This window comes from Sceloporus occidentalis, unplaced genomic scaffold, assembly GCF_023333645.1.
Source record: "Sceloporus occidentalis isolate IW3139 unplaced genomic scaffold, rSceOcc1.0.p SCAF_8, whole genome shotgun sequence".
NCBI lineage: Eukaryota > Metazoa > Chordata > Lepidosauria > Squamata > Phrynosomatidae > Sceloporus > Sceloporus occidentalis.
Genome location: NW_028316988.1, coordinates 47,272,154 through 47,297,760, shown reverse-complemented (window position 1 = coordinate 47,297,760; position 25,607 = coordinate 47,272,154). Strand labels below are relative to the sequence as shown.

General features: G+C 39.4%; 1 protein-coding gene across 3 annotated transcripts in view; it reads right to left on the bottom strand.

The window, feature by feature from the left end:
• ZNF711 (ZFX family zinc finger ZNF711) overlaps window positions 1-23,952 on the bottom strand; it is a 28,244-nt gene extending 4,292 nt beyond the window's left edge. The window contains exons 1-8 of one of the 3 annotated variants that reach the window (XM_089536544.1): window positions 23,837-23,952; window positions 20,593-20,694; window positions 15,620-16,144; window positions 7,320-7,478; window positions 6,721-6,867; window positions 2,673-2,810; window positions 1,297-1,344; window positions 387-530 (exon numbers count right to left, since the gene is read on the bottom strand). In XM_089536544.1, coding sequence (XP_089392670.1) covers window positions 387-530; window positions 1,297-1,344; window positions 2,673-2,810; window positions 6,721-6,867; window positions 7,320-7,478; window positions 15,620-16,144; window positions 20,593-20,677 — 1,246 coding nt within the window. In that variant the 5' untranslated portion in view covers window positions 20,678-20,694; window positions 23,837-23,952. The remainder of the gene's footprint in view (window positions 1-386; window positions 531-1,296; window positions 1,345-2,672; window positions 2,811-6,720; window positions 6,868-7,319; window positions 7,479-15,619; window positions 16,145-20,592; window positions 20,695-23,836) is intronic. The other 2 variants (XM_089536545.1, XM_089536547.1) reach the window with 2 other exon arrangements.
• Between the last annotated feature and the right edge of the window lie 1,655 nt (window positions 23,953-25,607).

Here is a 25,607-nt window from a genome sequence, read left to right as displayed (position 1 = left end):
GGTGGCAGAGTAAGACTTTGTGGAGTATTGGATCACTGCTAGTATTAAATTACAAGTTCTGTTTAAGAAGCTTATGTATTCTAGCAGGTCCTGATATTAATTTTTTGTGATGGCTATTATTGGTGTAAAAAACAAAAATGGGTAATTTTATTTATTGCCTTCTATCAATTTCCCATCTACCAGTCTCCTAGTATGCTAACGAAACAAGAACGTAGCAACCTCAGATATACAAAATGATATTATAAGGAAATGAGAAAGTAACACTTAACACACCTAATAAAATAACTTTTCAAAATCTTGTTCGAGTTTTCTTTCACAAAACGCTCAAAACCTGAAGCGTATGGGAATAGATGCTAACTAAAAACTAGCCAAAAAAGATGTTTTACCTGTTTGCCACTGCCTTGCTTCCCCTCTTCTCCTTCTCCTGGCCTTCTGCTTAAGCAGTCTGTTTGTGCTAATGCTATCACAGATTTGCAGGTATTGAGTTGCATTACCATTTTTGTTTTCTAATCTTGCTTCCAAGTTGGTTCCTGATATGAAAAACACTCATCACAGTGTTGCAAGTGACTTCCTTATAAGAGCTTATTTAGAAATATGAAGTTTTTAAAGAAAGGCTCTTGTGTTTGTACTGAGAGTGGTATAAGGGGACTCTGCTTCATCCCACGATGCTAGAAGCACTAAAAATAGCTACATATAGTTCTGTTTAATACAACACACGGAAAGCAGCTGCTTTGTTATAATTTCTGTTTGTCTTATGCACAGTTTGACAGCTAAAAATGAAGGCAAAAATAGTTTGGATGAATGAATGAACAAACATCCTCCAGTACAATTTTCATGTACTCATCTCACATTTAGGTTATAATCTTATGCACATTTACTTGGAAACAGGTTTCACTGAATTCAGTGGGGTTTAGTTCCAATTAAACATGCTTTAGATGATGGTTCAATCTTCTTATGATGGAATAATAATTTATTCCAGAATTAGCAGTGGGGGAGAAAGGCAGAAACAATTGGTATGAGAGAGCTTGATCCACAACTCTCTGTTGTAATGCAATTCTCCCAGCTTTCCCACTAGTGAAGAATTATAAGGTGGCTTCTTTTGGTAATATGCAAGCTGTGAACAGACCTACAGTACTGGGACTGATCAAAGTGTTTTTCCTTCTGAATTTCATTATATGTTAGGTACCAGCTTGCACTTAAAATGTTCTCCTGAATCTAAAATTCATATACAAATCTTTATTACATTTAAATAGTTAAAAACATATTTACATTAGCAATCATTCTTCATCTACTCACCTGGTGTTTGACAGTCTTCATACCTCTTTGATAATCTTCTATCATCTCCTAGAGAAAATGGCAATTCAACAAAATAGTTCAAAATTAGCAACAGCATGAAATTCTGAAAAAGTCTATCACCCCCAAAAATAACCAAAAAAAATGTTCGGCTATTGAAAATGTTTTAAGTGATTATCAAACAGTTTTTCATAAACACTTTCTAAGACATGCAAAGGCAAAGGGAACTTTAAAAATTCATACATAATCTCACCCAAACTCTGAGTTGCTACAAAATAAATCCTATAAATGTGCCCTGCTTTCCAAGCATTCCTCCTTTTTACTGCTATCACAGCATATCACCATTTTTAAAACAAACCAGACAATATCAGCTAGCCTTTACAAGTTTCTGTGAAACTATTTTTAAAATAACACTTTCTATGTTTATAGAGTTTGCTAAATCCACAGAAATTTCCCACTGCCTGGAACCTCTCATCGCTATTTCATGAAGAATATATTAGGTTTTCTCATACTAAGTCAGGCCACTGATCCATTTAGCCCAGTACTATTTACCCTGGTGATAGCTTCTATATTTTTGGACAACAAACTTTTCCAGAACCTTCTAACAGAGGTTTTTTAACTGAAGATGCTGGGGACTGAACTTTTATACATAAAAAGTCCATACCATTCCACTGATATAGCCTCTTTCTCATAGGAACACAGCTAAGTGCACACACAACTACCTACTTTGCAAACCATCCCTTTCACTTATTAGGAATATACTGTTTCCTGGAACAGAATCTAGATTGGATGAAAAACAGGCATTTGGGAAAGCAGGGACTAACTGCACTGAGGGAAATAAAAAGGAAGTTTAAAAATCCCACTGCTGCATCTGATCAGTTAAACTAAAGAGTCTGGGGATGTGGCAAGGATGAAAATACAACAACAGCCATCCTGTAGTGGACTTTAGAGCAAAATGAAAAAACACAATGATTTTTCCTGGCTTGAGATCTTATCTCAATTTTGTCAGTATTAAATTCCTGGCTGCCATGGCAATATTTGCAATCACATTTGTAGACTTTGGCTTCATAAAGTGGTCAAATAATATATGGGCTCATCCAACTGGTAACACTGTCTACCTTTGCCATCTTGTGGCAATTCTCTTTGACTGAAATGTAATTTAGGTTTGTGTATTTCAAACGCACTTCTTATTTTATTACATAAGACCAAGTGCTTTCCTAAAATTGCCTGGAAAGGAAGAGAGGTAGTACATGTCTATGGGGAGTAGCTGGAATAAGAGAAGCATAGCTAAGTTAGCTACTTTCTGTAATTACAGAAAGAAAATACAGGCAAGTGCTTGAAAATGTGCTCATTCATGAAGAGACAATCTAGCATCCTACCATAAGCAGCAGCCCATGCAACAGGAACAAAGGTTTTATTCACACCAGATTCTTCAAGCTGTGCATCAGGAAGTGATGTTGCTTCCTCTTCTCCAACAATAACTTCCATATAAACTTCATCTGCTATTTCAGCACAACCTAGATTTGTTTTTAAAGGAGATTTAATTAATGACATTATCTATACATTATGACATTATCTTTTAATTAAACTTTACTCAATCCATTTTAATCAGGTATGAATATCTACTAAATCAACATCAGTCAGTTTGAGCAATAAATTATACTCAGAATGCTAAAAAAGATGAGTGTTAAGAGCCATAATCTACATTTTGTCAAAATGGTGTTGTTCTCAGTTAAGGTAGTATATTAATTGAGAACAACATCTCAACAAAATGGTGGCCTGTGACTCTTAACATCTGTCATTTCCCTCCTCTTGTGCATTTTGTGCACTTTGGTTAGTCAAATAAAGGTGTCACTGTTTTGCAGATTTTGGATGTTATTTTGTCGTATGGCCACTATGGTTAACCTTGGATATATTTTCTGCATTTAAGAAGACCACATTTTAGTCACAACAGGGGGATCAGCCAAGGGACTGAGGCTTCACTTTTTGAGGTTTCTTGTTGGGTAAAACCTTCTTCAATTGGGATTGCATTTGGTGTGTTTTATGTAAACAGCATCTAAAAGTTTTTCAAATGGAACAGCAGAAGCTTCTTGAAACATGCAAGGTTTTCTGCTAAGCAGGAGTTGGATAGCCTTGCAAAAAGGACAGGGACAACCTGGATCTGAGGAAACGTCTTTTGCGTTACTAATAGACTTTACTTCCTGAACTTTGAGTTCTGGGAGACAGAGCCTTAAGGAATGGTCTCTGCCTACATGGATATCCCTCCATACCATCTTAGCTGAGAACAATATATTGACAAAATATAGGCCTTTGACTAATATCATCATCCTCCCCTTCCCCATATGATTTTTAACATCTTTGCCTGTTGAAGAAGCTAATGGAGCTTCAAAAGCTTGCACTGTGTATTTTGTGGATTTTGGTTGGCCCAATAAAGGTACTGCTGTTTTGTGGATTTTTCAATGCTATTGTACATTCCTATAAATATTTATCATGAAAAAAGGTAGTTTAGAAACATTTAAGATTACAATTTCCAGAATTCTTCTAACCCAGCCAGCCTAGTCACCTAACAGATTGGTTGGGTTTTTTTGTTGTTGTTTTTTGGCACTTGAAACCCCCCAAAAATAACTATTCCAACCTCTGGGAAGTAAGGTTTATTTACGCCGCTCACCAGGACTTCTCAATAAACATGCTTAGTACAGCAGTGCAATACTTTTTACTGGAATGTGAGAAGTTTATAATGGAGTGTGTGTGTCTCATCAAGTCACCTGTTAACTTTTGGCAACACCATGAATTTGACAGGATTTTTTAAGGCAAGGAATACTCAATCATTTTGTCAGTCCATTCCTCTGAAATATAGCCTATAGCACCTGGTATTCATTGGCTGTCTCCCATCCAAGTACTAAGATAGCCACCCAAGTACTAACCAGGGCTGATCCTGTTTAGTTTCCAAGATCAGACAGGGCCTGGTGCCTGAGCACAAAATACTGATCAAGATACACTCTTCTGTGTAAATTATTCAAAATTACATAACACAGCTACAAACACCACACTGTTCTAGTGGAAACTACTGATACTAATCAAGGGTTTCTATAGAATTTAATGTACAAAATACTATGCTACATCAAGCAAATTTTGTAAGGCAGTAAACTAAGTCAGTATAATTGTCTCTGTTTTACCAACTGGGGGGCTGAGTAGTTAACCTAGCTCCAAAACACACTGCAAAAATAATCCAGTTTGAGACCGCCTTAACTGTCCTGACTCAGTGCTAGAGAATCCTGGGAATTGTAGCTCATTGTGGCACCAGAGTTCTCTGACAGAGAAGACCAAATAAAGTAGCCGCTGGTATCCATGGGAGAATCTGTTCCGGAAACACACACCCCCCGCATAGTAAAAAACGCAGATGCTCAAATCCACTATTTTCAATAATAATAATAATAATAATAATAATAATAATAATAAAATTTATTTATATTTCCCGCCTCTCTCAAGTGTGTCCATTAAAAAAGCCAAGGCTTGCTGTCCGCGGGAGCTCAAATCTATGGATGTCAAGTCCACAGTTGGTGCAGGCACACTGTATCTAACAAAACTACAGTTCCCAGATTTCCCTAGCATTGAGCCAGGACAGTTAAACTGGATTATTTCCACAGTGTGTTTTAGACCCTAGTCTATCTACTGAATAAATAAAATCTGAACCAAGAACAGTAATTTTAAATAGAGTGATGTAAAAACTGTGGTACAATGGGCTCTTGATATTTGCCACAGTTTGGTTCCAGGACTCCCCCATGGATATCAAAATCTGTGGATGCTCAAGCCCCATTATATATATTGTTGCAGTAAAATGGTGTCCCTTATATAAATCACAAAATCAAGGTTTGCTTTTTAGAATGTGTTTTTAATATTTTCAAGCCATGGATGGTTAAATCTGTGACAACAGAATAGGGATGATTGTAAATATTATGGTATAAAGTTAAGTCTTAAAAAAATAATTTAAATAGAAAGTTAAATACAGTGGGACCTCGATATCCGCAGACTTGCCATCGCAGATTTGAACATCTGTGGACGGCAAGCCCGTACTATCCCCAATGGAGCTCTGTCAGCCGGAGGGAGCCAGAGCCGGGGCTTGGGTTTCGAAGCACCCTCTCAGGCTAAACACCTGGAACAGCACCTCCAGGCTCTGGGACCCAATCCCCAGTGCCAGCTCCCTCCAGCTGATAGGGCTCCAACCTCCGCCTCCAAAACCAAACCCAGGGTAGAAGCCTCAGAGGGAGAGAGGGGGAGGAAGGAAGGAAGGGCCTCAGTCCCAATGCCTCAAAGGTGGCGTGGCTGCATGCACACACCACTATTGGGGTCAATGAGACTTGAGCATCCACAGATTTTGGTATCGGGTGGGGGGTCCAGAACACATCGCCTGCGGATATCAAGGGCCAACTGTAAAATAAAATAAAAAAGTAAAAAAATACATTTTAAAAAGTTGTAAATGCAACAGTTGCTATGTGTGTTTAGTTCGGTTTCTTTGCTTTAAAAAAATTACTGGTGTTAATGAATTTTGAATATTATTTATCTAAATAAATTTTTATTCCACTATTCAGTCAAAAAGGTTCCCAGTATAGGTTACATACAATCAATAAAAACAAGACAGTGCCTAAGGTAAAATGACCTTAGGGAACTACTGTCATTTTTGATAGAGTGCAATCTTATGTGCGTTTACCCCAAAGAGACCCACTGACCTCAATGGGGTTTATTCCTAATATCCACTTACCTGGAAGGAAACACTACTGAACTCAAAAGGACTTGCTTTTGAGTAGACATATATAAGTGCACTGTGCAACCTGTAATAGTCAGACAACTGAATATCAGATCACAGGGTTCTGATGTACGACATAGTGCATAATTATAGTACATTATGGCTAGTTTTATGATTAATAGTACAGTGGAACCTCGGGATACGAAATACCCGGGTTACGAATTTTTCGGGACCCGAAAAAATCCAATTGGAAATTATTGATCCGGGTTACGAACGTTTTTTCGGGTCCCGAAAAAACTTTTGGTGCTTTTTGCCGCGATTTTACACCAAATCGCGGCTTTTCCCCATTAGCGGCTATGGGGATTCGGCTTGCGAAAGCCGTTCGGGTTACGAAAGCGGCCGCGGAACGGATTACTTTCGTAACCCGAGGCTCCACTGTATTATGGTTGTTTGGGTTCCAGTTTATGAACTGGAGCATGCAACCCTTTCCACATGAAAATGTGTAGCTTAAATAATAGTCAGGGACCACTGATTGTTAGAATTTCTATCTTCTTTTGACTTTTCAATGATCATGTAACAATACAGAGAGAAAATCCATTCACATATACACATCATAATAGTGGTATAACATATAGAAAAAATGACAGTTATTTCCTTAACAACATAAAAAATGTTGTTCTTACTAATATCTTCATCCTCTTGAGAGGAATCCTTAACAGCCATATAAACCATCTTCTCTCGCTGTACTCTGCCAACACCTCCTTGCTCTAGAACTCCAGCTACAGAATGCCCATTATGAAAGTCACTCTCTGTTACAATTTCAGTTCCACCTTGAAGAGAAGGAATAATTTTCATTTGGTAACACTTTAACCGAAACAGTAAAAGGTTTCCATTTCTCTTCTGTGTGCTGAGTAAAATAAAATGTTAACAAATATCATCGGGAGGGAAAATAGCATGGTGGGACAGCATTTTTAAATTTGTAGACAGCATGACAAACTGCTATGGATTTAGCACATAGCAGGCAGAAGCAAACTTTACTGGTCCTGAGGAGCAGGGAAGGTTCTGGAACTGGAGTGAGGTAAATGAGGCAGGAGCAGGGGGCATTACACAATGTATGGGCACAGCTTCCTTTATTTTTGCAATCTACTTGCTTTAGATTTTCTTTTGAAAGGAAATCTAACTGGAGGCCAATACAAAAGCGTATTAGGTTTTTGTAATATAGAAAGTTAAATTTTGATGAACATCTACAAACTACCACTTAAACAAAATTTGAGATACATACCTATTTCCACATCATCCTCTGCTTCAGCTTTAAATATGTACACTTTAATAACTTCTGAACCAAACCCGTCATCTTTAGATACGTCATCATGTGAAACTTCAGTGCTGATTTTTAATGGAGTGTTTCCAATATGATCTAGCTTTTCTCCAACATCATCCACTATAAAAATATAGAGAGAGACATAGTTCAGCTGAGGGAAAATACAAAACAATTACCTGCAATGTTGCTCAAGTATTTTAAGCTCATTTATGCACAACCCAAGAAAACATTTATTACAAAGCTGGCATGCAAACCAGTATGTTTATGTTGTGAAGAGTTCACATAACATAAATATATTAAATTCATTATTTTACTGTTTCAAAAATCAACCTACACCATCAAAAAGATCAGCAAGTGCAAGGTAAATACATGTATCTTATGTTTGATTAAGTTACTAAATAAGCCACCATATTTTGTTCTTGTGTTTTTGCTCTTTCTTCCAATATACAGTAATGAATATATGACAGGAATGCCCATCTTACCATTTTTTAAATTTAAATCTGTACTTATCTTGCAAGTTTTAAAAAAAGCAACAATCAAACAAAAGAAATCATCTAATCACACAGGTGTGTCTTGCTTTCCAAAGCAGCACAGTCTAAAAGATGAAATGGTAATGGAACTATTGTTGGTGCAAAAGCTTACTCAGTCACCCTGTAAGGATTGCAACAGATGGAACATTTCTAATTTCCTGAGGTATCAGAAGAGGACTGTATATTCCATTCCTGCAGTCCTCTCCTTCTGTATGCAAATTCTCTGCACAAACCGTAAACGTGCTTAAGATACATGCTGAAATGACCTGAACAACGAACAGAGCTACTAGAGGTTCTTTCTTAACCATAATATGTTAATCAGCACCAATTTCAGTCAATACAGTGGTCCCTCCACATTCGCTGGGGTTAAGGGTGAAGGACCCCTGTGAATATGGGAAAGCCACAAATAAATAAATACTGTTATTTTTAACTAGAGAACACCTCTCTAGGAATATCCAGGTCCTCCAATGCAACTCTATGGTCAACCTCTGTAGGGGTTGACAATAGATTCAAGCTGGAGGATCTACAAATGCCTAGAGAAGTGTTTTCTCTAGGAACTTCTAGATTCTCCAGCACAACTCTATGGTCAACTTCCAGCAGAACTGCACTGGAGGACCTAGAGATTCCTAGAGAGAACACATTAATCAAAACTGCAAATAATCAAATTGCAAAGTCAAACCGCAAATGTGGTGTGCCAACTGTATATCCTCTTTAATAATTGCCTGTGGTTAAGGTCAGTGCCAGTATATGGCCTGACCATAGTTAAGACTAGAAGAAGAAGGGCAAAAGAGGCGTGACACTGGTGTGTGTCTGTTTCCTTTTTCTTAGTATTCATTAAAGAAAGTGGGGGCACTGTGTTTATACTGTGTCTAATTTCTAGATCACAAACAACAGCCCACTACTTAGTTTTCCTTATTTTCCTTCAACACAATTAACCAACACAGAAATTTAGTAAAATTTACTTTGCTGGAAGTTGAAATTTAAATGCCTAACAGGACACTGCTCTGCAATAATAGGTCAAATCTCCTTGAGGTTGTCAGTCTTCCAGAAAAGTAAGCAGAAATTTACATCTAAATAATTTCCCAAATTTAAAAAAACTATGTTCAATATTATACAAGTAACAATATACAACACTTAAACATTAATAGTGCATCTTTGCTTGGTGTGTGCTCATATTGCCTGTGCTGGATGGATGGCATTTATTGATACCTGCTAAAACTGCAGCAGTTTTTGGTGTCACTGATGAAACTTGTATTTCAGAAGTCTGTGAACGAGTCTGAACAATGCTGGAGCTACCGAAAGCAGAACTAAATAGAAATAAAAAAGCTAATCACTTTAATTTTTTTTAAAAATATATAGATATAGATATATATCAGAACTGCTACTGTTAACCATTACAAAAATTTAAACAACCTGTGACTGATTTTTCTGTTTTAATAACAGGAAGGGCTTTTTATGGGAATAATCCATCCTTTCCAACCTGTACAACATGCATACTGTACCTGTATATGTCATAGAGTAGCCTCCAAAGCAAGACAAAGTCCCTCTTCTCCACATTTTCTTAGAGGCGGAAAAGGTGGCGCCAAAACACAAACAGCCTGAGGCTAAGGCTCTGAGGCAAAAGCAAGCTATTGGATTTATAGACCTTTCAGTAAAAGAAACAATCTGATAACTTGCAGGTGGGGAAAGAGGAGAAAAGGGCTCAACTCACTCAGAGGTCTGCTTCTACATATGCAGATATGTACAGGCAGGAAAAGCATGTACTCTTTCACCATGCAGAAAAATTGTGTTTTCCAAAAATATGACAGATAGATAAATAAATAAACTATTAGCTAGAAAACCTAAACCTGGATTTGTACAGCCGAAAGTTTTCTCCTTTTGTAATAGCCTTTTACCTGTGAAATGTAACAGCTTGATTTTTCTTAATAATATACGTATATAATTACATGGCTCTGCATGATCTGTAACTGTACCCAAGACACAGAGAGACCTAAAAGGCAACAGCAACTCTATGTACAATATCAGCACTAAAAAAAATGCTAGTTTAAAAAAACCCCAACAACTGACTATTCATAAAAATCCTATTAGCTTCAACATCAGATGATGCACACCTAAACAAATGCTGTCAAAACATAAAGATGACAAACATTCCCAAACCATGGCATTATGGAAAACAATAGGAGAGACACACTTATTATTTTTCTTCCTTGCTTTTTTTCAGGGCTCTAAGTGAAATTCTGCCAACTGGCAAGCACTGGTTTAATTTTACTAACAATTTGTCACAAAAAACAAAAATAAAGATTTTTATGAATAATAAGCGCATTCACCCGACACATGATAAAGAGTACCAAAATGCTAGAGATGCCAAATCCATTGGATAATGCAAAAATAAAAGTGAAAAACCTACTTCAGTCATATATAGTGATATGGAAAGGCTAGTTATAATGTACTTACTCCGTTTATAAACAAAGGTCAACTTTCAAGATAACAGTAAGCACCATGCATGCTTTGATTTAACTTCTCATACTTCTGTAGTTAGGTTTAATATGACAATAATCAGAATGTTAATTTTTGAGTTACTCCAAAACCAATGCCAATTATAACCATGTCAATGCAATAGGATCCTTCAGTGGAATGGCTTTCCCCTCTCTCCTGCTTCCCCCCTCACATTTCACAATCTTCTCCAGAGCAGATTAAACAGTGGAAAAGGAGAGATGGAACAAAACAGAAGTCACTGTGTGCAACACTGGAAGTCACTCACAATCTCCTACCGCACCTTTCAGTGTAAATTTCAGTACATAAGTATGTATGAGGAGGATTCTAGATAATCAAGGCTTGGACGTGGTAATAAGAACTGAAATGTTCCAGTGATGAAATGCAGTAACATTCTTCACAATTTCTTAAACATATTCTACAGAAATGTACTTTCCCAAAGAAGTGCATATTTAAACATAATAAACACTGTGGCAGGTAGAGGACACTAAATGAAAGACACTATATTCCATGACTACGACCTTTGAGTAAAACATATGTAACAGTATATACCATGGCATATATAAAAATTATATCTTATTTTTAAACATTGTTGTTGTGTGCCTTCAAGTCATTTCTGACTTATGGCGACCCTAAGGCAAACCTATCACGGGGTTTTCTTGGCAAGGTTTCTTTAGAGGAGGTTTGCCATCACCTTGCCCCGAGACTGAGAGAATGTGACTTGCTCAGGGTCACCCAGTGGGTTTCATGGCCAAGTGGTCATGAACAGACCTGAGAAGACATACATAGGATTACATGTAAGGCTGCAATGTTTACTCTCGTTTATCTTAGAGTAAGAATTAAAGTGAACTCAACAAGACACATTCCTGGGAAATAGACAGGAATGTGCTCTTTAAAATCTACTGGAAGGAATTAATATATGGTTACTGAAGTAATTAACCACAGTCTAATGTATTTTAATACACTGCTGACGTTTTAGCTCTAAAAATGTGCATCTAGCAAGCACACCTCTTCAAACATATTTGAAAATACCCTGGCAAAAATGCTACAATATTGGAAATAAATAATATTTAGGTAAATTCAATTTGTTTGTTTTTATTCTTGCTCTTTCATATTCCAAGATATGTCAAATGATATCTTTGTCTGTTGACTGAGGATAACATTTTGAGATAACAATAATACAGATCCTATTAAACTTAGTTCAGTCTGCTATACTTCTGGTAACAGCATATAACTAAACCAGGCAATCTCTCTGACTCTTGATTTACCTAATCCTTACTGCTAAATGAAACATGCCTGAATTCTGCTTCAGGTTACTTTGGAAGTATGCTGTTTAAATGATGCATGCGTCCTAAGAGTAAGGAAACCACACCAAAGCCATGCTCCAGTCCTTAGGACTGGAGCATGGCTTTGATGTGGCTTCCAGACTCTTAGGACGCATGCATCATTTAAACAGCATACTTCCAAAGTAACCCAAAGCAGCTTTATTTTGGCCTGTCTGTACGGCGTCTGCAGTTTTATTGTTGTTGCTGCATGCCTTCAAGTTCTATCTGACTTATTGTGACCCTAAAGCAAACCTATTGTGGGGTTTTCTAGGGCTGACAGTCTGTAACTCGCCTGAGGTCACCCAGTAGGTTTCCACTGCCAAGCAGAAAATGAAACCCAAAGCTCAAACCACTATACCATGTTGGTTCTCCATCAGTTTTATGCATTACTTATCCACATCTCTCCTCACCAAAACTAAACAGACTATTAGTTCTTGGACCACATAGTAAACTTTTAACATTGGGGGGGGGGGGGGGGAGAACAGAAGAAAATTTGGAAACGTTTCTGAAAATGGCAGTGTGTAAGTTATCAACATCTTAATAACCAATTCACCGTGGAGAATTGTCTTTATAGAAGAAAAATTGTAAAATGCCTGTTTAAAAAAGAAGAGAATCTTCACCACCTCTAACTTACCTTGCTTAGCAGTTTCCAGGTGTGAGATGTTCAGATTCACTGTGGATTGCCAGCTCCCAACTCATGTGATGTCTCAACCTGCACTACGCTGGTGATAGCACACCCACCTTAAAGCCTATACTTTTACAGCTGTGCAAAATCTGTGACGATTTGATTTCCCTAGTTTGTCTCTCACAGTATAGGAATGTATTTGTAATTTTAGCAAACTATGCAACATCGTATTGCGGAGGTGGATAACATTTAGCCAACATACCAGATGTGACCCAGCTACTTATATTATGGCCCACAGCATCATCTCTGAGCATGTGGGCTGAAGTTTACATATCCATGACCCACACTATAATTCTATGTCTAGGCAATGGTACCAATAAATTCCACGGCCCAACCACTATACAACTGCACAATTATTAGGAGTGGTGGAAGCCTATCAGAATGAAGGCAGACATGCTTGTTATTTAGGGGAAATGGCTCAAACTAAGAAAATGTTGTCCACCCCTGCTATACTGTAATAGATTTTTAAAAGGAGGTGGTGGTGGAATATTACCTTACCCCTAAAAGACAGCTCCAGTGTGGTTCTGTAGTGGGTATAGGATCACCAAGCATTGTGCATGTAGTGTCATCATGTGGATCAAGAGCTAGCAACCCACTGTGGGTGTCTGAACATCACAAACCTGAAAAACAAAAGAAAAAAGGGGGGAATGTTTTATTTAATTTATATGATATTCATACACTTGTATTAGCTATCTGGGTCCAAAACACACTGCAGAAATAATCCAATTTGACACGGCTTTAACTGCCCTGTCTCAGTGCTAAGGAATCCTGGGGATTGTAGTTTGTTTGGCACTAGAGTTCTCTGACAGAGAAGGCTAAATGCCTCACAAAACTACAGTTCCCAGAATTCCCTAGCACTGAGCAGTTAAAGTGGTCTCAAACTGGATTATTTTGGCAGTGCATTTTGGATGTGAGTTATACTTTCTGTTTTCTGTGAATATCTTGGAACATGTCATTACAGAATATGGATAGCCTTTCAAAAGATCTTTTAAAAATGTACCTGCCATTTATTTCAATTGTAGGAAGCCAAATTGTAATGTATATCCAAATTAAATAACTACAAGAAATGTGGCATTGTGGTTTGAGTCCTGGGATTAGGACTCTGGGAGACCAAGACAATGGTAAATCTTGCCAAGAAAACCCTATGAGAGGGCCACCGTATGTGAGAGTCAACTTGAAGGCACATAAGAACAACAGGCAAGAACATGATGCCGTGCTCAACATTCCTGTAGTGTATCCTTTCAGTTTATACTCATTATTTGTTAAAATGCAAGTTTGCATGGAACGGAACAAATGCCAGGAAATTATTGATAAAAATAGTAACAGAACTTGGTTTTGAGGAAAATAATCAACATGTAATTTCCCTCAACAAATCTATTTATGTATCTAATACACACACATATTTACAAAACATAGAGAGATCTAAAAGACCTATGGTTCAAAAATCATTCTGAACTGGTACTGTTTATTTTCTTGGGTAATTCTTCAGTTTTGACTGTTTTTAATTTTAAAACTTGAAACAATTTTTTTTGTAGCAAGCTGCTACTGATGCGCATGAATGCTCAAAAATGCTCAGTTTGGTCTGGGATTTATCCAGATCTAAAGCACAACAGCCTACAATAATGGAGAATCTACTAAGATGCAATTTAAAATTGCATGTTACTGACCAATGTTTATCTGGCCCTTCTGAGTGTTGAGCTGCCCTGTCACAAAGGGATCAGTAAATACATTTGCAAATTAGCTAATGAATTCATAATAAGATGTTTGATAAGGTAGCAACTTACATTCACTATAATGCAAACTTCCAAACTATTTTTCAAACTTGCATTATTCTAGGCTCTCAGTGGAAAGAAACTCCACACAATTTGAAGAAAAACCAGAAAGCTAAAAATAGATTTCATAATATTGGAAACAGGAAAGGATTGGAGAAAGGAATAGCATGCGAGTCTATGGAAGGCATGGGGCAGATTACATAATCCTGAGAATAATCCCAGTCCCTCAACCATTATTAAGAGATTGAAGAACATTAAATCTGTGCTGAGTCTTACTTTGGATTAAATCCTATTGTTAGTTTCCAATCCATTTAGACTCAGTAAATCAAGAATAACGGTAAATCAACATTTATGTATGTTCCACTGATTTGATGGGTTTATTCTAGACAGGACTAACAAGACTGAGGCCTTAACCATGTTCTTTTCAGCCTGGCCATTTCCAGTTCCTGCCACATTTATTGTGCTCAAGATAATTTGTAACCCTGTGGTTCTACTCTGAATCCATTCCAATTTCTTTTCTGAAACAAAAACACTGTATTTGAATGGCATCCTATATTCTATATACTATAATGTGTTGCAGGTTGAGTCACTCTTACCCAAAATGCTTGTGACCAGAGGTGTTTTGGATTTTAATGCACTTTTTAAAAAAATCTGGAATATTGTATTGGCATATACATACATAATGAGTTCTCTTGGAGATAACTCATTTATACTACATATATAATAATAATAATAATCTGAAGGTGTATTTTAAATTTTAAATAATGTTGTGCATGAAACAGAGTTTGTGTAAACTGAATCACCAGCAAGCAAAGGTATCTCAGCTGCCTATGAAAAAAGTTTTGGATTTTGGAATATTTGGGATGTTGGAATTCTGGATTTACAAATTTACAACCAATTATACTTTCTAACAGTTTTTTGTGGGTTTTTCGGGCTATGTGCCCATGTTCTAGAAGAGTCTATTCCTGACGTTTCACCAGCATCTGTGGCTGGAATCTTCAGAGAATGCTTGCCTGGAGAAGAATTGTGTGTGTGTGTGTGTGTGTGTGTGTGTGTGTGTGTGTATATATATATATATATATATATATATACACACTGTGTGAGCCTGAGAAAGGAGGAGTGATTTGCATGTATATTGTTTTGTTGCTCATGGCCTCCCACCTTGAGGCCTGCCATTAGCAATAAAACAATAAACATGCAAATCACTCCTCCTTTCCCAGGTTCACACAGAGTGTTTGTGTGTGTGTGTGTGTGTGTATGTGTGTGTAATATATACCCAATTCTTTTCCAGGCAAGCATTCTCTGAAGATGCCAGCCACAGATGCTGGTGAAACTCTTCTAGAACCATATAGCCCGAAAAACCCACAAAAAACAATGTATGCCAGCCATAAAAGCCTTCGACTCCATACTTTCTAACATCTTATCATTATATCACTTTTCGGTTTACGTCACTTACAAGATATCATTAAATAATCTTCAGATGTGCTCTTGCCATCGTCATCATCTTCTGTTTTTATAGTAACAGTAGAACCAGGAACAGTGCCAGCTGCTTGAATCACAGTTTCTGTATCTGAATTGGTTACAAGAACCTCTTCTGAAACCATTGTGGGAGAGTCAGCTCCTGACACAGAATCTTGTACCACATGTTCCAGATGTCCATCCGGCCCCGTGACAAGATCAGCCACAAAAACTTGATCTCTAACAGTTTCTGTTATTAGATCAGAAGTCAAAACATGATCACTGGTATCTAGTGCTTCTTCAATAGCAACATCAGATTCCAATACAGATTCAGGAACAATTACACCTTCTGTAACAACATCAGTTTCCGTTATGATATCAGGTCCTTGGACAACTTCCGCTGCTAAGCCATGATCAAGTGTTATTCCATCGTCTGTCACAACATCGGAAACCAGTACAGCTTCAGGGACTGATACAACAATATGGTCTCCATCAATGTGAGCAGTACCAGCCATTCCAGCCACTATGAAACAATTGTGAAATGAGGAAACATATTAATATTTGTATTGTTGTAATACAGTAATATGCATCTTAAGTTGATGAATACAGCAATCTAGAGCATGCTCCAGCCTTCCAGTTACCGTTTCAAAAGGATATAATAGCAGGGAATTCTGCTATTACAGATTCAAAAAGGATATAATAGTAGAGAATTCTGTAGATTTTCACTGCTATATCTAGAATGTTTAACTTCATTTAAAATGCTCAAAATGTAATTATGATTCAGTTTCTACTTGTGTCAAACCAGCATTAACTATATTCCTCTATGAATGCAAGATATACCTATTAACATTTACTAAAGAGTAGGACCCATAAAACCATAGGATTTGTGAATGGAATATAACTAACTGAAAATTGATTATCAGATGTCTCCTGCCATCCAGTTTGTCAATGTGGCAGATTTCTAGTCCCTAAGGATGACAACCTTGAAATCTATCTCCTAGAGCTTGGTGCAAAAGAATCATACTTAAGAGTGCAAGAATCCTGAGCCCAGGAATTTATTGTTTGTATCAAAACAGTTTACAGATCTTCTACATAAATATCAATCTATTAATTTCAGCTATGCAATTTGGGGCTTTATTTATTTATTTATTTATTTATTCATTCTATCTGTCTTGCCTTCTTCCCAGTCCTAGGACTCATGGCTGCTTATAAAAGTTGAAATAGATATAGCTAAAAGTTCACAACATACAAAAGTTAAAATACAATTAACCCATCAATCGCATTAGAAGCTTATCCGTGCTAAAATTTTTAGAAAATAAAGCGTGTGATTGGTAAGTCCCCCAAAGCCAAAAACAAGTGTTCACTTGACAATGGAATGATATCAAGGATGGCACCAATAACACCATTCCAGGAAAACAGTTCCAGAGTTTGAGAGCAACCACTTGGAGGTTCCTGCCCCGTGTTCCTACTAGATGTACCTGTGAGGGTGACAGGACTGAGAAGGGCCTCCCCTGAAGATCTCAAGACACAGACAGGTTCAAATTAGAGAAAATGGCCCTTCAGAACACATGAACCTGAGTTGTAATGGACATTATAGGTGATAACCAGCACTTTGAATTGTGCCAACAGAACTGCTCTAATAATGGGATGATATGCCTCTGTGTGAGCCCCAGTTAATAATCCCACAGCAGCTCTTTGGAGCAGCAGAAGTTCCAAACATTCTCCAAAGATCTTCAGGGGAACTATAATTCCCTCCAGCACAGACTGAATCACTATCCTGTGATCTGTCTTTTGACTGACCAGAAGAAGCACCTCTGTCTTGTCTGAATTAAATTTCAATTAATCCTTGCCTATTCCATTACAGATATTAGAAGTCAGTTTAGAACTGAAATGAATTCCTTGGAGTGAGATGACAAAGAGTAATAGAGTTGGGTATCATAGGCATACTGATGACAGAAGACCCCCAAAATCTGGAATCCTCTCTCAAAAGTGTTGTGTATGTGTTACACAGCATGGGAAACAGAACTGAACTCTGACACCCCACAGGCCAAGAGCTGGGTGCTGACCAGCAGTCCTTCACCACCACCATCTAGGTTCACACTTCTAAGGAAAAGAACTACTATACAACAGTGCCTCCACATCCTATTCAAAAAAGGAAGCCCAGGAGACCATGGTCAATGTTACTGAAAGATCCTGAAAAACCCAGCAGAACCAATAGAGGCATGCTACCCCTGGGTAGTTCCTCAAACAAGTTGTCCACCAATGTGACCAAAGCTGTCTCCATCCCATATCCAGACTTCAAAGCATATTCAAATGGATCTAGACAATCCATCTCATTCAGAAACACCTGGAGCTGGGAGGCCACCACACACTCCAGGACCTTGCCCAAAGATGGCATGTTGGAAACAGGCCAGTAGTTGTTTAATATGGGGTGATATAGAGAGGTCTTTTTCAACAGTGGCCTTACAATTCCTGCCTTTAAGCATGTTGGAATTCTGCCTTGTTTAGCACCGACCTCTCCCTCTCTCCATTCAACCAGCCGCCATCTCGCTCTTTTAACAAAGCAGGAAGGGAAAGATCTAACACACAGTAACTTCCTTCTCCAAGAATCTTGTCCACAGCCTCAGGCAAACTATGATGGATCTATATTAATTATAATATGTGAACTATTTTATCTGCAAAGTGCTAGATAAGTGCCAGCAGGTTGCCAAACGGTCTGAGTTCTTATCTTGTGGGCCTGTGTGCAAAAGACCTCTGACTGCTTGAAACAGCTCCAGCGGCTGGCTCTTTGCAGACACATTGATGACAAAAAGAAACGTTTTTTCTCCCTGCATTGGCACAAAGAAGGTCCAGAGAGAGGCTCTAGTCCATATTTGATCAAACCCAAACTGACTTTTCTGCCAATGTCACTCTAGTCGCCATCTCTTTTCTTTCACTGCTGCCAGCCCTCTGGAAAAACAGTTTGGCATCATTCTAATGAGAGGAGAAACTGAGAAGAAATTGTCTCCTCAGCCCTGGCTATTTTCCTGTTCCAGAGGTTGAACAGTGCTTCAAATGAACTATCTGCTAAGGCAGCAGGAAACTCCCCAAGAGCTCTCAGGAATCCATCCAAATCCATCAGCCTCCTGCAGCAGACAATCTCAAGCAGTGCTCCACTCCTGCAGAGATTCTGGGTCTTAGCAATTCTAAACTCTACCAGGTAGTGATCAATGCAACAACAAACAGCTCCTCCACTCCCAGATTACCATCACATCACCCAGCACAAAAAATCAAGTCCAAAGTGTGCCCAGCATTAATGAAGCCAGATTCCACTTGGAACAAACCACTGGTTGTCATGGTAGATATGAAGCCCTGACCCATTGCTAACAAGGGCAGTCTCTGCATGAATGTTGTTCAGCACAACACGATGAGGAGATGCCAAAACTTTGTTCAAAACCACCCTGGCTACCTCAGGGAGATTGCTGAAGAGTAGGGTAGGAAGAACACCAACAGAATCCCTAATCTGTCCTGGCCACCCGCCTATCACCTGCAGATACAACACACTGCAACCCAGAAATACGGGCTGGGTTCATGGTCAGGGAGATGGAATCCTAAGACACCAATGCAACTCCACCTCCCTTCTTCCTAAGCCTCACTTGAACCCTGGCAGACAAACCCTGAGAGAGATTTAACATCCATTCCACCTTAATTTGGCCAGGTCTCTCTGATACATGCCAGGTCAGAAAGCTCATCCAGGATCAAGCCCTGAATGGCAGCTCTCTCACCATTCACTTTACCAGCAACATTTTTAATTAGGGGATGAGGGTGCTGCCGCCAAGGCTATTCAACCTATTTGAGCCGGGAGACAGCTTGGGGCCAACTAGCAGCTCTTGAAGTTTCTTTTCATACATAACTATTTCCCTCTTCTGTATCTCCTTCTGACTCTTACAACTGCGATGGCTGCTCCCTAAGATCCAATTTCCCCTTCTCTCTTGAAAACATATCCTTCTTGTTGTACACTGGTACTATTCTAGAAAAGGGTAAACACAAATAGACCTACAAGTAAATATTGAAAGTGCACAACCCATTCCATTCTTTCAAACCGCAGGACAGGCCCTTGCCCTTGTATTCCCACAGAACACTCCTGCTTTTATCTACCACTTCCCTCAAGTGTTACCACTGGAGTAGATGGCACCTGCTTACAGAAACTACTGAGTTACACTTCATAGGCCAATGTCTGCAAGGTGACAGATGTTACAAGAAGTACCACAGACAAAGCTAACAAGCCAGTAAAAATATATAATTCATTCTGGTATTGTTAAATTATTAAGAGTCAGAGATTCTTTCAAATCTGTCATAAATAGTCGTGAGATCTACCAGCAATTCCTGATTCACCTTCTGTGTGCCCTGTTATATTGTGCTTTGTGTTGTAATGCTGCATATTTATTGATTTTGGCAAAGGAATACATATCATGCTATTATGTAAATCAGAGCAGGCAACTGTGGCAGATCTGGTGGACAATTTGCTGCCTAGAGAACTGCCAAAAAGAAATGAAAAAGGTGGCCAGAAGTCTACTTCAGGTTTTGAAAAACAAGTATTTTTGTGATGAACAGGGCTTTCCTCAAAACTTCCAAAGGCCATGCTTTGGCCATGCCAATATAAAACTAGTAAGACAAAAGTCAAGGAAGCCCAAAATAAGCAAGCAAGCAAACGCTGCCATTCTAGTCTATACTACAGTCCAAATGCAATCTCAACAAACTGGTGTGCTTTTGCCTTTTGTCTAATATGAACTGAAACACTGTTAACAGTATAGCATAGGAGAGGCAAACATTTCTGCTAAGTCCTGGGCCCTTAGTCACCTATCTCAAAGCAGCACAAATTCTTTGGTCATGTAAGACTTTTGGCACTCATATCAGGAATTGTTAACTCACTGTATATTGTGACTGACTAGCAAATAATCTGGAAAAAAATAGAAATTGTTGTTGTTTTACCAAAATCCTGCATGATCATAGTGTGAGGCATTTTAGATTCCTGTGTCTGCAGCCCAAGGCTTCCGCCACCTGGATCCATAATCATATATCCTCATTCACAGACTGTAAAAAGAAAAATGACACAGAAATTACCATTTCCACAATCAGTCTGATAACGTTTCATCACTGTGCAGAATTAATTGAAAAGAAATATTCAGGAGGCACACATGGTATTTTTATCTCTCTTTTCCAGAGATCCCAGTCAGGAGCAAATAGTAGCAGAACCACGGAGGAATGAGACAACAGGCCCTGTTACTATTTGCAGAAAATGAATTGCATACGCCAATGCAATTACCATCTAATTTTATACAGAATATTTCACTTATAAATGAAATGACAGCATTAGAGATATAAGCAAACACAACGATGTACAGTCCAGTTATAAGTTCATTCAGAAATAAATCTCACTAAGTCCAGTGGAGCTTATTCCCAGGTAAACCTGCATTCATAACACTGGTCACACAAAGAGGTACCTAGACAGAAACTTGCTTATACATAAAAATATACTATTTGTAACTGGCTTTTATTGTGAGCAGACATTTTGTTGCTATTTCTTGGGTTTTGAATATGGAATAGTAAGGGGGTTGTGCTCTACATGCATGAATATAAGGAACGAAAAGGTTGTGGCAGGACCCCATTATCGGGGTCAAAAGAGATCCTATGTCTGAGCAGATCTGAGCAACAGTTTATAAATGCCAGGTTTATGCTAAGCGTGTACCACCAGCTTTACATTGTGATTTTCTGTTTCCCATTTTACCTTAATGCCACTCCAACTATCAGTGTATAAGTAGAGCTATGTTTTCTTTACTGGATTTTAATGTGGCTTTTTTTTTCTAACTGAGTTGTAATGGCTTTTAGTCAAATGCAATAAATGCAATACAAGATTGACCGAACGATCAGTGTCATCCCTGCTTCTGGTGTCACACAATGCAAAGGGGGGTATCCTTGCCAGGTATTCTTCTTTAGATGTCCCTAAACACTGTTGAGTTTTGTGTCACCAGAAACCTCTGCGGAGGCAGTGCTTTGTGTGGAACAAACTGGGATCTACTTTGCTTTTGATTACCCTTCGTTCTATTTCTCATCCATTATTCTGTTATGAATAGAAATCATCACAGGAATTATTGACAGTGTGTATGTATATACATGAGTGTGTATTTATATACATATATATGTTTGTGTGTTAATATATATTTGTAGGGGGGGAATCAACCTCGGCCCTTTGCAGTCACTGTGCTTGGTTGCTCTTTGAGATAGATCTATATAACTATATCTATATAAGTGTAGCTATATTCCAAAGAGCAACCAATCACATACCTATGGCATATATATGTCCGTCTCTGGCTTCCACTTCACCAAAAGTATGGCCTGTTACAGACAGCCAAAATAAAGCTGCTTTGAGTCATAGTGGCGGTATGGTGTTTCAATGATGCATGCGTCCTAAGAGTCCAGAAGTCGCACCAAAGCCATGCTCCAGTCCTTAGTGCTGCAGCGTGGCTTTGGTGCGACTTCTGGACTCTTAGGATGCATGCATCATTGAAACACCTTACCTCCACTGTGACTCAAAGCAGCTTTATTTTGGCTGTCTGTAACAGGCCTATCTTAGGAAATAGACTGAAGTCTAGGGAACCTCATTTTGCCAACTACTTTCTTTCAGTGAGGAGTCTCAAAAGGCTCTGCAAGGTCTCTCTGCATAACAACCAGTCGGCTCTGGAAAGAGGCTAAAGAAGGACGAGTTTTTCCCTACAAATATAAATACATATCCGTACACAAACACATTTGCATCAAGTGTGTGTGCTTTATATATATATGTGTGTGTGTTTATCTATGTATATGCGTGTGTATGTCTGTGTGTATCTATCTATATGTGTATATATACATGTGCGTGTATGTGTAATTTATGTGTGTGTGCATCTATATGTGTGCGTATATGTGTATCTGTGTATATATACATGTGTATATGTGTATCTGTGTGTATATCTGTGTATCTATCTATGTGTGTGTATATACATGTGTGTATGTGTATATTTATATGTGTGCATCTATATATGTGTGTGTATTTATCTATATATGTGGGTATCTACCTATGTGTGTGTGTATCTATGCATATTTATCTACATATATGTGTATATATACATGAGTGTATCTATGTGTGTATATCTATCTCTCTATATGTGTATATATACATGTGTATGTATATCTATCTATGTATATCTACCTATATATATACATGTGTGTATGTGTATATATAGATACGTGTGTATGTATCTATGTGTATCTACCTGTATATGTCTGTCTGTCTATCTATCTATCTATCTATGTGTCTATCTACATGTGTGTGTGTGTATCTCTATCTATGTGTGTCTCTTTCCTTCTTTCCGAGGAGCCAGAGTGCGCGTGCGCGAGGCGGAGGGCGTTCGCGCGGGCGCCTGCCTGCCTGCCTCTGCCTCTGCCTCTGCCTCTCCCTCCGTAAACAGCAGCAGCGCCCGGCCGCCACCCGAAAGCGAGCGCGATGGAGCCTGGCAGCGCTGCCGTCTGCCTCTCTCCCAATCAGGGCCCGCGACCAGCCAACAATAAGCGGCGCTCTCTCTCTCTCTCTGTGGCTCTCGGTCTCTGGGTCCCGGGCCGGGCGGAAAGGGGGTGGGGTTGCCCCGCCGGCCCTCCTTCCTCCTCGGGGCGGCGTTGCGCGGCCGAAGAACAGAAGGAGGAGGAGGAGGGCAGGGCAGGCTGGGGCCCCGAGGAGGAAGGGAGGACAAAGGCGGAGAGGGAGACGGACAAGGCTGGCAGGGAGCCTGGCCCCGCTTGGCCTCCGCCGAGCGAGGAGGACAGAAGGGAAGGCGCGGAGGGAAGGACGCGGGCGCCTTCAGCGGCGGCTGCCAGGGTTCTTTGCGGCGGGCGCCATTTTGTCTTCCGCCATTTTGTCCGAGGCCCTGACTCTGCCTCAGGCGCCCAGGCCTCCCTCCCTCCCTTCGCGGCGGCGCCCCCGAGGCTCCCTTCTCCCTCTCGCCCCTTCGCGGCTCCTCCGCCGAGGGAAGCCAGACGGATTCAGGGGCCCGAAGCGGCGGGCCTAGCTAGGCCTCAGGCCGCGGCCTGGAGTTTGGGGCCTAGCGGGCCTGGCGCGCCTTTCCTCGGCCACGGAGCGCGGCGGGGCCTTCCCCCGGCGGAGCCCCCTTCCCCCCGAGCGGCCTCCCCGCGGCTCCGTCCTCACCTGGAAAGGGCCCCGCGGAGGCCGGAAGACTGGGCCCGCCTCGGCTGCCGCTTTTCCGGGCCTGGCAGTCGGGGTCCGCCAGGTCTTCGGGCCTCCACCAATCAGAGGCGTCCGTTTCGGAGCGGGAGCGCGCGCGCGCCCAAAGGAGGGAGGGAGGGAGGGGGAGCCAGTCAGCCCTGCGCGCGCGCGCGCTCTCTCTCCCCCCTCCCCTCGGTCTCACGACCAGCCGTTGGAAGCAATACGTCATCCGGGTACTTGCCCACTCTTCTCTTGTTCTCATTCTCCCCCCCGCCCGTCTGAGCATGCGCAGAAAGGAGAGTGAAGCCGACCCACCCAAGTGCCCATAGTTGTCAGGGACAGAGCAAACAAAAGGAGAGAAGCAGCCCCACTGCAGGGAACCCAATGGACTGACAGAAAGAGGAAGAAGCTGTGGGGATGATGGGCTCTGTGGTGGCTGAGGAGGAAGAAATAACGGCCAGGAACCCATTTTAGATCATTGGGGAATACATTCCCTAGAAGGATTGATCCTCTATGAGAATTAATATGGGTTTACAAGGCAATCATAATGCAATTTAGAGAAAATGGGTTACTTACTGGTACCTTAGTATTAGTTCAAGGTGTATAAGGGTATATAGAGAATGTGTGTGTGTGTATGTGCTTTGCTTCAGAAAAAATATGTAGATATATATTAACATATGTACCTATATATTTATGTCTATATGTGTACATTTATATATACAGTACTTACATATATAAACATATAAATAAATACATTTATATATAGATCTATATATTTGTTTATGCATACATATCTAAGCTTTTTCTTTAGAGAGATATACACACACATAATATATAAATATAGGTACATATATAAGACTTACATATAAGAATATATATATATATATATATAGTACTTCTATGTATGTCTATATATGCATACACATAAATATACGTGCCTATATATTTGTCTATATTTGTACATGTATATCTAACACATGTAATTATGTATTATATATGAGTGTATATGTACATGTACTGTATATATATAGCCATACATATGTAATACATATAATGATATATGTACGTGTGTGTGTGTGTATATATATATATACACACACACACACACACACACATAAATACATATATAAATACATATTGATGGTGAAGAATAACCAAGAGTAAAAAGAGCTGAAGGGAATTTATTTGCTGAAGTTTGCATATAGAAAAGGAGAAACAGAAAGCAACGTTTATTCAGTTGCGTCTGCCATTTTATGCATCCTATATACCTGATAAATAAGTATAAGTTAATATTGGGCAAAGTATATCTGAGGAGAATACAGCCAAAGTAAACCACCGACTTAAAAGGCCGAAGACGAGGAAGTCGAAGAAGAAGAAGATAAACTCCCAACAGATTACTGTAAAATTATGAGTACTGTATGATAATTGTTTTTATTCAGTTAAAAAATTGAATTAAAAATGTATTAAAATAAAGAGCAGCCTAAGGGTGTGTGTTTGAGAGTTACTGTTTTCACATAATGGCAGCTGTCTTTACGTTTTCTTCAAACGCCACTGCCATTCCCCTATAATAAATAGGTTTCTGCACCAGAATGCATCCTGTCTATTCAAAACAACAGCAAAGGGTGCGGAGTTTATCCTAAACAGTGTTGGGAGTTGCTATTTTCTTCTTTTGTTCAGATTATTTCCCCACTTTTATAGATTAAAAAAGGGGGTGTTCCCAGAATTAATCCCAGTCTGCGTCTCCCTTATCTGA